The following is a 13,320-nucleotide window of genomic DNA, read 5'->3' as shown; positions in this document are numbered from 1 at the left end:
AGACAGTGGAACGGGCTGCCCAGAGAGGTTGTGGATGCCCCGTCCCTGGAGGTGTTCAAGGCCAGATTGGACGGGGCTCTGGGCAGCCTGGTCTAGTATTAAATGAGGAGGTTGATGGCCCTGCATGTGGCAGGGAGGTTGGAGATTCATGATCCTTGAGGTCCCTTCCAACCCTGGCCATTCTGTGATTCTGTGTCTCATTTCAGTACCTTGCAAGCAGCAAGTGTGGCCATTATGTGGACATTGGGATCCTGGCCTCTGATCTGCAGAAAACCTATAGGTGAGCAAGGATCAGTGTCCTTATATTCCACACTCGGGATATAAAACGTATCATTTTGTATTTGTGTGCTGTCAAAATTCGAATCTTCTGTTACCTTCTTTGTCCATTGTTGAGGTTAATTGGAACAGAAAGATTGTTTCTGCTCCCGTGTTTTCCTCTGCTGGTGTATCAACTAGCTTACATTATGTCATTATGTTAGCTTCATGATGCAACTGTTAGTGAAGAACTACAGATACATTAGAGCATGTTAATCCTTACCCTACAGAGCTGAAAATGTAGAAGAAAATAACACCTGGGTGCAGGCAGATGAGGTGGCTGCAGGACACTGACTTTTGCTCAGTGGGACAGCCAGCCCTGCCAAATTATTTGTCAGCCATTTTCACTGTGGGGAGAAAGATTGTGTTCCAGCAGGTTGTGTATGGATGTGGGAGTAAAGGATGGTAGAGAAGGATATTCATTTATGTTTGCACTATCTATTTTTTAATGTCTTGTTAGAGAAAGGATGATAGAACAAGGGGAAATGGCTTTGTGTTTAAATAGGGTAGGTGTAACCTGGCTATAAGAAGAAAGTTTTTTACACTGAGGGTAGTAAGGCACTGGAACCAATTGCCTAGAGATGTGGTTGATGGCCCATCCCTGGAGGCTTTCAAGGTCAGGCTGGACAGGGCTCTGAGCACCTGTTCTGCTGCAGGTGTCCCTGTTCATTGCAGGAGAGTTGGACTAGATGGCCTTTAAAGGTCCCTTCTAACTCTAATGATACTGTGATTCTGTGAAACCCTTGCCTTGGATTTTTATGGATCTTGGCATTTTGTTTTTCTGTCAGCTATTGTATAAAACCAAACAAAATGGGCTCTCCTGAAGTGAAAGTAAAATGTTAATGATAATTTATTTGCAGTTAAGGATGCTCATTGGATCAGGTTTTCTTTCATTGACGTGTTATTATACATCCCGATTGTTCTAACTGGATTGTCCTTTCCAGGATGTAGTCCTGTGTCCACATGTTCTTGTCTAAATTAAAATAAGAGAATCAGTAGCGTTGTTGTGAAATAGAATCCATTGTGCTCATCTGTATGTTATGTCTCTCTATAGCAAAAGAAGGCTTAAGTACTTTTTACTGAACATCCCTTTAGAGATTGAGGTATTCTGATGTTGTTTTCATCCTGGTGATTGACTTATTCTGGCCTTAAGAAAAAAATGATCATGCAATCAGGCTGGTTGTTAATAAGAATTTGTGCAAAACTTTGGCTACCAACTTACAATACATGATGTTTTGTTGGTTTTCTTTTTTTTTCAGTACTGAATATGGACGAAGAAAACGAAATGCTTTTAGAATACAAGTTGCAAAAGGTAGTTCTGTCAGTGTCGTGTCCACAGTGCCAGAATTTTGGTTATGCTTTGGTTGTTTGGCTAATGTGTTTCATCTTTTTCTTCAGTGTTTGGAATAATCAGCAATGAAAAAAAAAAAGAAGATTTAACAGCTTTAGAAGCTGAACATTTGGCAAAAAGAGCAAAGCATGAACACAAGAGAAATGAGTAAGAAGAATTTTTACCATTTGATAACTTTAACACTGCCCTTAATAGTTAGCTTTTCTTTAAAGCTTTCTGTCTCTGTATTATTAAGTTTTGGTAGTTTAAAGGTTATAGGCCTGTCCTTAATTTCCTGTAGGCTTGTCTTCCAAGCATGTGTTAAAGAATAAATTATAGTTTCTCTACTGTGGTAAATGTATGGCCTTGAATTACTGGATATCCTTGTGACTTCCTGATAGTTTTCTATATGTTTAAGTTCCTTTGTTTTGTTTTGTTTTTAATCTTTGATGTGTGTTATAGATATCATCTAAACCTGGAGGAGAAGGCTACAGGAGAAGCTATTCTGAGTAAATCACAGCTAGCAGGGAGGTTGGCTTTAAGCTTCCTGACTTCTAAATCTATGCATAGTCTCATGGAAGATCGTGTTTTCTAACCTGTGATAAATATCAAGGATCTCAAGAACAATTAAGACACTGTAATCAGAAGGACTACTATAATTCAGCAGTGATTTACAGTAGCTTCCCTTGTGCTAGCCTTGGTGATTATGTGGTTTCATGGTGAGCTGGATCACGTTGGTACCACATTCCTACCCTGACTGTCTTTCAGGCAGGATACCACATCGATCCAACTCATCACAGCCATGGAAAGAATGCATTTTTAGACTCTTCACAGTAGTAAATTTAGAACACAGTTTGTTTTCACCCTTATCCTGCGTTTCCTACTTGCAGGGAGCAATGTTGTGAAAATTGCATTTGTTCAGTTTTGTGCGTGTGTCTCTCTTTCGGTTTTTCTCTGATAGATATTGTTTTTGTCTTCTTACCATGTAAAGGACTACAGGAAGTTCTACAGAGGACTCTGAGGATGATGATTATCCAGAAGATTTAGTAAGTTATATTAAATTATGATTTCTTGTATTTATGTAACACATGATTATGTTTTGTAAAATTGCAATGGAAGTTTAAAAATAGTGCTAAAAGTTGGCTAACTTCTGGCAGTAAAGGAAGAAGCTGTGGTGAGGAATCACTCTTGAAGAAAACATGCTGGAGGGCCAGAAGAGTTGGCCATCAAATGATTGAAGTGATGGAAGGAACTGACACATCTGACTATTACTGAAATTATAACTGTTGTTTCGGGGTAAATCATAAAGCCTGTTGCCTGTTCAACCAGCAGATGTGGTTTTGTCTGCAGTGTTTGACCTCAAATGGAGTGTGATGGAAGATACATGATTACTTTTTCCAATGAGGTTAATACTGACTGATGTTTATGGAATGAATACTTTTCATTGGCTTCTTAGCACATGTAACCCAAATTACAACCTTTATTTTCTGTTTTTCTTTTAAAATACATGAATTTGCAGTCTACAAATCACATGAACAGTTCTCTGATGACCTTATACAAGAAAGGAAATCCTGATTCTGTTCTAGTCACTCCAAAAAATGAACCAATGGAAGCCTCCACTCCTGTGCAAACAGCTCCTCAAACAAGCACCCTTTCACCAGCATCTCAGGTTGAAACACGCATCTCTAAAGGTGGCTGGTTCATCGATAAGACTCCAAGTGGGAAAGACTTTTTCATTGACCTTTCTGAGGACGGAGAAGGAGATGAGAAGAAAGTGATTTCTGAGGTATTGTATTTTACAAACCCCATGTAATTTAGTAGCAGGTGGCTATTAATTCCTATGTAATTTAACAGGCTTCCAAAGACAGATACTAAGACCAAAAGGACTGTCTGTCTTTGTGGATTTTTAAAATTACATTTATTACAGATATACATGCTTTTTTAACTGCAGCAGAAATCTTAAATAGAAAGGAACATTGGCTTGAGCCTGGTAGACTACGAATTTTTAGCTTGGTTTCTAAAGAAGATGAGGCTTAGGCCATTGATCTGTCATGTCAGAAGTGATTTTTGAACCTTCTGGCAGATTTCAGTCCAAAAGTTAAGAAAACTTGTATAATTTTGGGGAAAGATGTAGTCCTTAGTAGTAGGGAGACCCAAATTAGTGCCCCTACTGAGGGAAAGGTAAGTGGAACTTTATTATTATTTATTCCATTTGCCAGCAACCAGTGTTGCTAGTCACCAAGCATATTTTTTGCTGTAGCCATAGCATGTGGTCTCCCTTAGTCAGTGGCTACTTTCAGTGAGCCTGGAGAGATTGTTTGGATGGATGAGGATTGGGGAAGTTGAAAGGCTTGGAAGTGTATGGATGTATAATGCAGTTAAAAATGGAAGGTACCTCCTATCCAAACCTACTGCTGGCTTTATGTTTTTTCACCATGTGTTTTGGGTTTTTTTTTTCATTTCAAAACCTTTGTTTAGCTATTGCAAACTCTATTTATTTGTAGGAAACAACATTTAATTTTATTGTGTATCTTATTTTAATGAAGCGATAACTGCATTTACAGCTACCTTTTGAATAGACAAAGTGCTTATTGAATAGGCAGGTTTGACAAATTATCCCTTGATTAGGTTAGACTGAGGTTTTTTTAGTTGTTGTAATTTGGTTATGAGTCTGTACTTCTAGCAAAAATGTGACTGATATAATGTAAATGTGACTGATATAATTAGCTTGTAAAATAATAATTAAAAAAAAGACAAGGCAAAATTTAAATCTAAATAATGTGTAGTTAAGCATCATAGACACTGTGATGTTTTGTTCTTTGAAGTATTTGCAGGAATTCACTGACTGGTTATATTATTCTGTTTTTATACATTAGAAATCAACAGAATTTTCTGTCTTGGAAAGTGAAAAAAAGAAGGCGAAGGGTAAAAGAGCAAAAAGGAAAAAAGAAGAATTTCCAGATGTAGATGAAGAAATTGAATCCATCTTACTTAAAGGGAAAGGTGAGAAGTTATTTTGGGCATGCTGCTCTAAACAGAGAGATGATGGTGGGTGACCATGGAATCCATTAGAATGGATTAGAATGGAGAGCTGTTACTTTTCTGAGGTACAAAGAAATGACCTCGAGTGTGTTGTTCATAGGCTTAGCCTTTATGTTGCATTAAAACATATTCCAGGCCTGTATGTGCTACCAAAAATAATACTGCTCCATGTACTTAGCTCACTGTTGAGGCTGAGATCTTTTTTGTTTTATATCAGTAACTTTGATTGTGCTTTGCCTAAATTTGCATGACTTATTTTCTCCTGAGCAGGTAAAAGTAAGGGACCAGAGCTTTACCGCCCATCAGTGAAGTTTGAGGATGTAGGAGGCAACGATGAAACTTTGAAGGTTAGTTTAAGTGTTGATTAAAACATCATGAGAAGTCCATCAGAATTCATCTGTGTGGCACTAAGAATAGTTGCTTATACCAACAGCAAGAGTTGCTGTTCTTTTTTTCCTCTGATCAATTTTTCTGAAAGCAGTCGCTAACACTGTATTGATAAACCAAAGTTCTTTTTGTTTTGGTCTATGTATAATATTAACAATTTATAGTACTATTTTATTTTTATTTTTTTCGTTTTAAATGGAGATATCTCTTGTTCTTAATAGGAAATATGCAAGATGCTGATTCATGTTCGTCATCCTGAAGTCTATCTCCACTTAGGTGTGGTTCCACCTCGTGGTTTTCTTCTACATGGACCACCAGGATGTGGAAAGACACTACTTGCACAGGCAATTGCTGGGGTAAAAGAGCTCTAAATTTAGCTTTTTCCTTTCTTAATTATGTTTAGAAAGAGAAGAAATAACCCTTTTTCATGATAGAGTAGGTCTTTTCCTCTTTTCTCTGTTCTCTTAATCCAAACTACATTCATATTCACTTCCTTCCCATCTGCATTTGTACTTTATGGGACCTCCTATGAAGAGGGGATGTAAGTGTGCTGAGGCATTCCCTGGTGCAGTAGAGGCACGAGTAATGGGAAGGCTATACATGGAAGGCACTTTTGTTAAAATTACCATAGCAAACTTGGCTTTTGTATTCAGTTCTAGTCATACAGCAAAATGGCTTTGAGGATATTAATTTGAGGTTTAAAAAAATAAAATGAGGTTATTAATTATCTTTTTAAAAGGCACTTTCAGATTTATTTTTTAATACAAAATCTTCAGGTGTAAAAGATGTTGTATTGGAAAATACTTATCCTTTAGGACAATCAACATTCCTGCTGGTAATACTGTGCAGTGTTCCTCGTTTCTTTCAGGAACTTGAGCTCCCAATGCTGAAAGTGGCAGCAACAGAAATGGTGTCTGGAGTGTCGGGAGAATCTGAGCAGAAACTGAGAGAATTGTTTGATCAGGCTGTGGTAAGGCACCCATTGGAAATAACATGGAGTTGTTTGCCTTTTTCTTTGTAGAGGTTCGTGTTTTGTTGCTGTGGTTTGAATTAGAGTGAATTATTAGTGACAGTCTTTATAGCGCTGCACACAAGCTACAGTGTCTCCATTTCTGTGACCAGAATTCTGTTGTGCTGTCATGCAGTCACAGACCACAAAGGTTACTATTCTAAAGTCTTGACAGAAGATAGTGTCAGTGTAATGGGAGCAATGTAAATTATTTACCCATTTGGAGCTACTTGGAATGGTTTCTAAAAATTAAAAAAAAACCTATACAGGCTGTTTACTGTGCTTTTTTTTTTTGTTACAGGTTTTTATTGTAGTTTTTGTGTGGCTTTAAATTTGAGTTAAGGCTTTGGGCCTTTAGGCATGAAGTAACAAGTTTGGGACAAATACCAAAGAGCAGAAGTAAAGTTGCATTTAAAGTTTTGCTCTGCTTTAATATGAATATTAAACACGTAAGAGAACTGAGCTGCTATGTATCAGACATTCAGATTTGCAATGATGAAACACTCTTGTGATAAAGATGCAACTTTCAGCCATTGTGAGAAACGAAGAGAACCAGGATGAAATAATTTTAGTTTGAATGAAAGCAGATTTTCTGTTTGTTAATAACAAAATAATGAAGACAGTTTTCTGTTTCTGGTCTCTGAGAATATTCTTGTTTTCTAACTACTCCTTTATTCTCTTTCCCCATAATTGCATGCCAATGTTCAGGGTGTGTATAAAACAGTGATAAATAGGGCAAAGTGCTTAATTTTGAAACTGTTAGATTATGATGTTTCAGGTTTCTACCATACTTTGATTTTCAGAAGGCCTTATTAAGATATTGTTTAGAACAGAATTAAGTGATCACAGAGTATTTAAAGTTCAATACCTTTTGTCTATATATTAGTTCATAAAAGGTTGCCTTAAAAGTTATTTTTAACAGATGAAATGCGTTGTAGAAAATAGGTTTAAAAATCAAAATCTGTTGCTTTTCCTGCTGTACTCATTTAAGTGGATTTTCCTCTTGGCTTTTGTACTTTTGTAGGGAAGGGGCCGTTCCTCCGCATGTCGTGCATGTGCTGTGGAATCTTTGTGGCTCCGTTGTTTTCTTTGTCCTCTGTCAAAAGGAAGAAAAGTTGAATGACCGCTAGATGGCGCACTTGGTGCCTGATAGCATTGAATGCCTGGGGCTTCAAACACCGCTTTTCTGACTGGGAATTCAGACTTTTTTAGATGATATTCAAGTGTTTTCCATAAGTGTTCCTTTGCACCAGAAGTGCTTTTCGATAGCATAATCTTATGTCAATGAAATGCTGCTGTTATTGTTTTATGTTAGTGTTGGCTTCTATGAATGCAAAGGGCTTGAAATGTTAGAATACACCTGGGTAACTGTAATGATTAGTAATTCTTGTACCCAGCTCAGTGCACCATGTGTCCTTTTCATTGATGAGATTGATGCAATCACCCCCAAAAGAGAAGTTGCTTCAAAGGACATGGAACGGAGAATTGTTGCCCAGCTCCTAACTTGTTTGGATGGTCAGTTTCACAAACCTCTGTGCTGATCTTTCTAATTATCAATCTAATTAGCTTTTCTTCGTTAATGACTTGTGGTTACTTTAGTGGAGATGGTAGTAATCGTTTTTCATGTTTTGGCACAGTTTACCTGTGTGTGAGGGGGGTGGGAAACTTCTAATAAATCCAAGGGGATGTTACTGCATTATTTTGACATCTTCTCTGTCATGTAAAAAGACTTGATGGGAGAATCTGTCAAATATTATTTGAAATGCATATTGCTGCTTAACTGTGCAAAACACCTGTTGTGGACAGTAGAAATAATGATATACAGCATCTTAGTGTGATTGTTGGTTACTTTGTGTGGCAGAAACAGAGGAACACATATATCAGAATAAAGTTGGGAAGGTAATTATGAGTACTAACTTTCTTTCCTTCCTTTAGACTTGAATAACGTGGCTGCCACAGCCCAGGTCCTCGTTATTGGAGCAACTAACAGACCTGACTCATTGGACCCTGCGCTGAGGCGAGCTGGGAGATTCGATCGAGAGATTTGTTTAGGGATACCAGATGAAGCAGCAAGAGAAAAGTATGTGTGATAAAGCTTCTTCCTTATGAAAAAAAATGAATAAATTGAAGGTTTCCAAACAAATTAGGGAAAAGTACTTTTAGTACGCTTAGTTCTTTTTGTGCCTGCATACACATACATATCAGCACAAACTGAAAAGCACTGAAGAGATTTAAGTGTACTTGAGAGTGCATCTATTCTGTGGCTTGGTAGCTGTACACTTGGAGTGGTTTCCTTTCTTACATGCAAGCCTCATTTTAGCACTATATTAATGGGTTATGCATCTCCCTACGTAACTATTGAATTAGGGACATAAACTAAGTATAGCACTTATTTTAGTCCTCTTGAGCACATTTTAAGAAGGCCCAGATTCTTCTGTTCTAGTTCTTGTAGAAATACAGCAGTCCAGGCATTAAGCCAGGCTGCAATCACCCTGCTGTGTGTTACTGGTATTTTTTATTCAAAAAACCTGTGACCCTTAGATTAGATTTTAAAACATATATTTGTCTTTCATGGTTTTTTGCTACTGATTTCCACAACAGCAGAAAACACATGAAGAGAAGTATAAAGGCAGCTGTGGCTTATTTTGTTGTCATGGGAAGGAAAGTAAAATTAAAGGATAAGTTATTGTAGCTCAAATAACCTTATTTCTGGGTTGAAAAAGCAAGCCATTTTACATGCAGCATTGATATGGTCATTTGTTATTGTCAGCACTACTGCCATTCTTCCCTCTTTTCATTCCACCTCACTGCAGATTTATAGCTGTATATGTCTGTGTTCCTCTCCTTGGTTGTGGGAAAACGTGCAAGTGGTTAGAAGTTGAGACTGATTCATGAAAATTCTGATTCAATGGCATTTCTAATGTTAGTGTTAAAAATATGATGTCCCCAGAGACAGCGCTGCCTCAGAGGGTGTGAGTTGTGAATAGATAAGCCACTGTGTGCAACAGAGATTGTGCACAAGTTGGAGCGGAGTTGCATTCTCACATTTTTTTGTTTGGTACAATTGTTTTATTCCTGTCCCTTGAGGTATACCCTTATAGGAATACTTATTTCCTCCTTTTCTGTTTTGTCTTGGGGTGTTTTTTGTTTGGGGATTTTGTTCCCTGCATTAAGGTAAAGGATCATTTAGAAACAAATAAAAGGTGCAAGGAAACACAGCACTTAGCTGTCAGTTACATGGAGCTGTTCAGCATTAGTGGTGAAACTGCATAAGCTTGAGTAATTTTAGCTCTTGGCATAAGAATGAGGTAGCAACTTGACAGGAGCTCCTTTTAGCTTGTTTTCCCAAATAAATAAGCCTAGTACAGTCAGATTGTTTACTTTTTCAGTCACAAGCTTTACCCACTGAATGACATTACCTGACTGATAGTGGTGTTTTTCACTTACCCTCCGAAAGGAAATAATATGGCTTTCAGCTTAGTTACTTTGTAGCTGTGTGTAAACTACACACCATACTGCTTCGGTTCATGTGGGCTGAAAGAGACCTTAAATTGTTGCTAGCTTTTTCATATGAAAATTTTTGAAAGGCCACTTTCATCTTTATTTTGCTGTTCTTTTTTTCCCTTCTCGATCAGAATTCTTCAGACGCTGTGTCGAAAACTTAAGCTCCCCGAGTCCTTTGACTTTCTTCATTTAGCACATCTGACTCCAGGTTATGTGGGTGCTGACCTGATGGCACTTTGTCGCGAGGCAGCCATGTGCACAGTGAACAGGGTGCTGATAAAATCTGAGAAGCAGCAAAGGAAATATGCACAGGCTGGAGGAAACACAGCTGAAGAAAGCGTGGGAATAGAAACAGAGATCCTGGTGAAAGAGAACAGCAAACAGCTTCCTTCTAAGGTATTTGTTCTCCAAAGTGCCTGTGTGTTGTCTTAACACTGAGCTATTTTACAGCTGTGAAAGCCTTTGCTCAGAAACCCTTAAACATCTGTGGCCAGTGTAGTGTTAGATTTAGGCATGTCAGTTTGGAAGCCAGAAGTTTAGCTCATAATGATCTGTATAATGGGACTGAACTACAGGCTCCCAAAAACCAGACCTTCTATAAATCATGCTAATATTTTACAAAAGGTGGGGTTTTGTAATTTGTTGTTGTTTGTGCTGTGGTGTTACACTGATTGTAAGAGAATTGTAAAAATACCAAAGTTGCACTGAGTTTTTACCAGGCCATTTGCCTTGTCCTCATTGAAACATCTGTCGTGATGCCCAACCATCTTCCCTAATATGGTGGACTTAGAGCTAGCCAAAGTCTAGAAGTATTTATGCCATTTACATTTTCCTTCCAGCTGTGTGATTGTGTGCATTAAATCCCACGCAGTATGTAGTACCTACAGCAGGTTTGAGGAAGAGGCATTTAAAAACTCTGTGAAAGAGAAGTTGGATTAGTAAATGCAAATTTAGCTGCAGAGAAAGACCCTATTAACCTGTGGTACAGCTGGAATTCTGTTGCAGGAAATAGTGTTTCCAGTGCTGGAATTATTCTATGCCACAAGTGTTGTGGCATGTGTGACATGCTGGGGACAGTGAACCAGAATATCTTTATAGGGTTTTGGCCCCGTTGCTCAACATTTTGAGCATATTGCTGGCTGTATGCATTACATGCAGGATTCCTAAAGATTCGTCTTGGAGAAGTTGAAGTGTTTTAAGTCCACACTGCCATCAGATTCTGGTTTTAGAAGGACTGTCAAAGAAAATTGTTAATGTTATTAATAAAAAGCAGTGTAAAAACCTGCAGAGAGCCTTTGTGTGAAAGTAATAGGGCCATACTGCATACCTCCCAGTGTTTCCTGGGGCCTGATGTAGCTACAAGAAAAGGGGAGGGACAGGTAGTGGCTGCTTTTATCAACAGCACCATGATCAAAGGAATTATTGAGGATAAGGAAGTCTAATCATAACAGAGACATATTTTGATAGCTGGCGGGAGGTTGACACAGTCTAATACAGGGTATTGTCATTAAAACAGTAGCATTATATTTATCATAGAAAAATAAACATATAAAACCCTTTTAAAATAATTCGCACAATTCAATAAACAAATCTGTTGGTCTCAGCTATTTCATAGTTTCTCTTAATGCCTCTGTTAGAAAGAAGAGGGAGATCTTAACAGAAAATATTGGGCTCTGTAAAACACGTTGTGATGAGTTTCAGGGCCATCTTAGTTGCAACTAATACAAAGTGACAATTTTCCCATATTCTGCTGTGGAGAAAAACGTTGAAACTGGAAGGACTTCTGCAACTTTTTATTCCCTTTGTCTTCTAGTGAAAATTCTAGTTTTACTTGAGGTGCAGTGTCACGTTGCTTTCGTATGGCCTTTCTGTATTACAAGTGTTCTTTAATGAGCTGTTTTCTCAGATAGCTTCCCGAATTAGGAATTGGTTTTCACTAACTGTTACATACCTGTCTTCTCCAGCCCTTGGCAGGCCGTGCTCTGCAGGATGGAAAGTGTTAGAAAGCATTTTGCTGTATCTCTTTGTTTTCCATTTGCCCAAACTTTATCAGGTCCTGGTTACAAAACCAGGTCTCGTCAGCATGAGGAAATGAACTGCCAACTTGAAATCAAATTGCATTAAATAAACACTTGTCATCTAAGCATGTATGTTAAGAGTTCTAAAGATTTACATGAAACGTGGTATTCCACAAATTGTCCAGTTTGGTAGAGTTGTGAGAGAAACAGCAGGGAAAAAATTGAGGACAGAATAGATGTGTTAGTTCTGGTTGTGTAGCATTTAAATCAAGATTGTTGTCTGTCAATGCTTTAACTGAAAAAAATTTACGTAGTGCTTTTCTGGAGCACTTTTATTAATGTCAGTCTTGAATGCTATTTTTATGTTCTACGTTACATTATGCTATGTCTTATACACAATAGTTTGTTTTACAATAATGAATATTATCACTGGAGGAAGTATTGCTCTAAAAAAAACCCTTGAAAAAGGTTTTAAACATCTTAACTCGTGCGATGTTTTCTCTGCGTTTCTCTGTACCCTAAGGAAGAATTACAGAGACTTTTGGATTTGCTGAAGAAGCCAGAGCCCTTGCCTGAGGAACAGCTGCAGAAGCTGTGCATTGAGATGAATGATTTCATTGTCGCACTGTCATCAGTGCAACCCTCTGCCAAGAGAGAAGGCTTTGTCACAATTCCTGATGTGACATGGGCAGATATTGGAGCCCTGGAGGATGTTCGGGAGGAGCTGACCATGGCAATATTGGTATGTGTTAATGTTACTTTTGAAGGGGTTTGGTTTTGGTTTTTTTTTGCACCTCCACCTGTGCAGGAAAGAAAACTATTCCTGTATGTTTGTTTGTGTTTATTTAAGCTATAATGTGTCACTCGTGAGTTCTAGTGTGCTTCAATCTAGAAATATTGCAACATCTTCATTTAAAATAGACTTTTATAATTTGCTTTCCAATTTGTTACAAGTCTGGTGCATGTATTAAATACTTCATTTTTTGTATTCAAGATTTGATTTTTCAATATGCTCATTATTACTGAGTGCTGAGTATTCTAGAAGTTTTCTACCAATAACCTTAGTTAGACAGTTGCTATATGGGGGAAAAAAACAACATTGAGACTGCTTAATAGCCTTGCTGCTGGTCATAGCATAGAATCATTGAGGCTGAAAAAGACTCTAGGATCATCTAGTCCAGCTGCCAGCCCATCCCCACCATGGCTGCTAACCCCATGTCCCTCTGTGCCACATCTCCATGGCTCATGAACACCTCCAGGGACTTTACCATCTCCCTGGGCAGCTTGTGCCACTGCCTCACCACTCTTGTCTCTGAATAATGATGCTTCTCCCTCTTTTGGGAGGTATTTATCAATGCAAGGTAATAAGATTCCTGTTGACTGACTGTGTATATTCATTTAAACTGTAAAGCATTAGAACTACTTGCTTACAAATGAATTTTCTTCCAGCTGCAACTGAAATGTTGGCTTTTTTGTCACAGATAACCATGATAACTTATTTCATAGGCACCTGTGCGGAACCCAGAGCAGTTTAAAGCTCTGGGCCTGACTACTCCAGCTGGTGTTCTGCTTGCAGGGCCTCCTGGTTGCGGTAAAACACTCTTGGCTAAGGTAATACACTTTTCTGAACATGTTTAAAGATAATGGAGAGTCTTGGTGAAGTGGGGTTTTTGTGAGAATGACTGAGTTTGGATGATACTGCCAGAAGCATCATC

The 13,320-nt window shown here is 38.2% G+C and overlaps 1 protein-coding gene across 1 annotated transcript in view; it reads left to right on the top strand.

The window, feature by feature from the left end:
* Window positions 1-13,320, top strand: part of NVL (nuclear VCP like) — a 35,453-nt gene that overhangs the window by 512 nt on the left and 21,621 nt on the right. Inside the window, exons 2-15 of the mRNA XM_048937932.1 lie at window positions 207-280; window positions 1,575-1,627; window positions 1,714-1,813; window positions 2,637-2,691; window positions 3,165-3,431; window positions 4,522-4,648; window positions 4,958-5,034; window positions 5,296-5,430; window positions 5,943-6,044; window positions 7,481-7,598; window positions 8,019-8,163; window positions 9,719-9,983; window positions 12,129-12,347; window positions 13,112-13,216. Coding sequence (XP_048793889.1) covers window positions 207-280; window positions 1,575-1,627; window positions 1,714-1,813; window positions 2,637-2,691; window positions 3,165-3,431; window positions 4,522-4,648; window positions 4,958-5,034; window positions 5,296-5,430; window positions 5,943-6,044; window positions 7,481-7,598; window positions 8,019-8,163; window positions 9,719-9,983; window positions 12,129-12,347; window positions 13,112-13,216 — 1,842 coding nt within the window. The remainder of the gene's footprint in view (window positions 1-206; window positions 281-1,574; window positions 1,628-1,713; window positions 1,814-2,636; window positions 2,692-3,164; window positions 3,432-4,521; window positions 4,649-4,957; window positions 5,035-5,295; window positions 5,431-5,942; window positions 6,045-7,480; window positions 7,599-8,018; window positions 8,164-9,718; window positions 9,984-12,128; window positions 12,348-13,111; window positions 13,217-13,320) is intronic.

Source organism: Lagopus muta, chromosome 2 (genome assembly GCF_023343835.1).
Source record: "Lagopus muta isolate bLagMut1 chromosome 2, bLagMut1 primary, whole genome shotgun sequence".
NCBI lineage: Eukaryota > Metazoa > Chordata > Aves > Galliformes > Phasianidae > Lagopus > Lagopus muta.
This window is presented reverse-complemented; position numbering and strand designations above follow the sequence as displayed.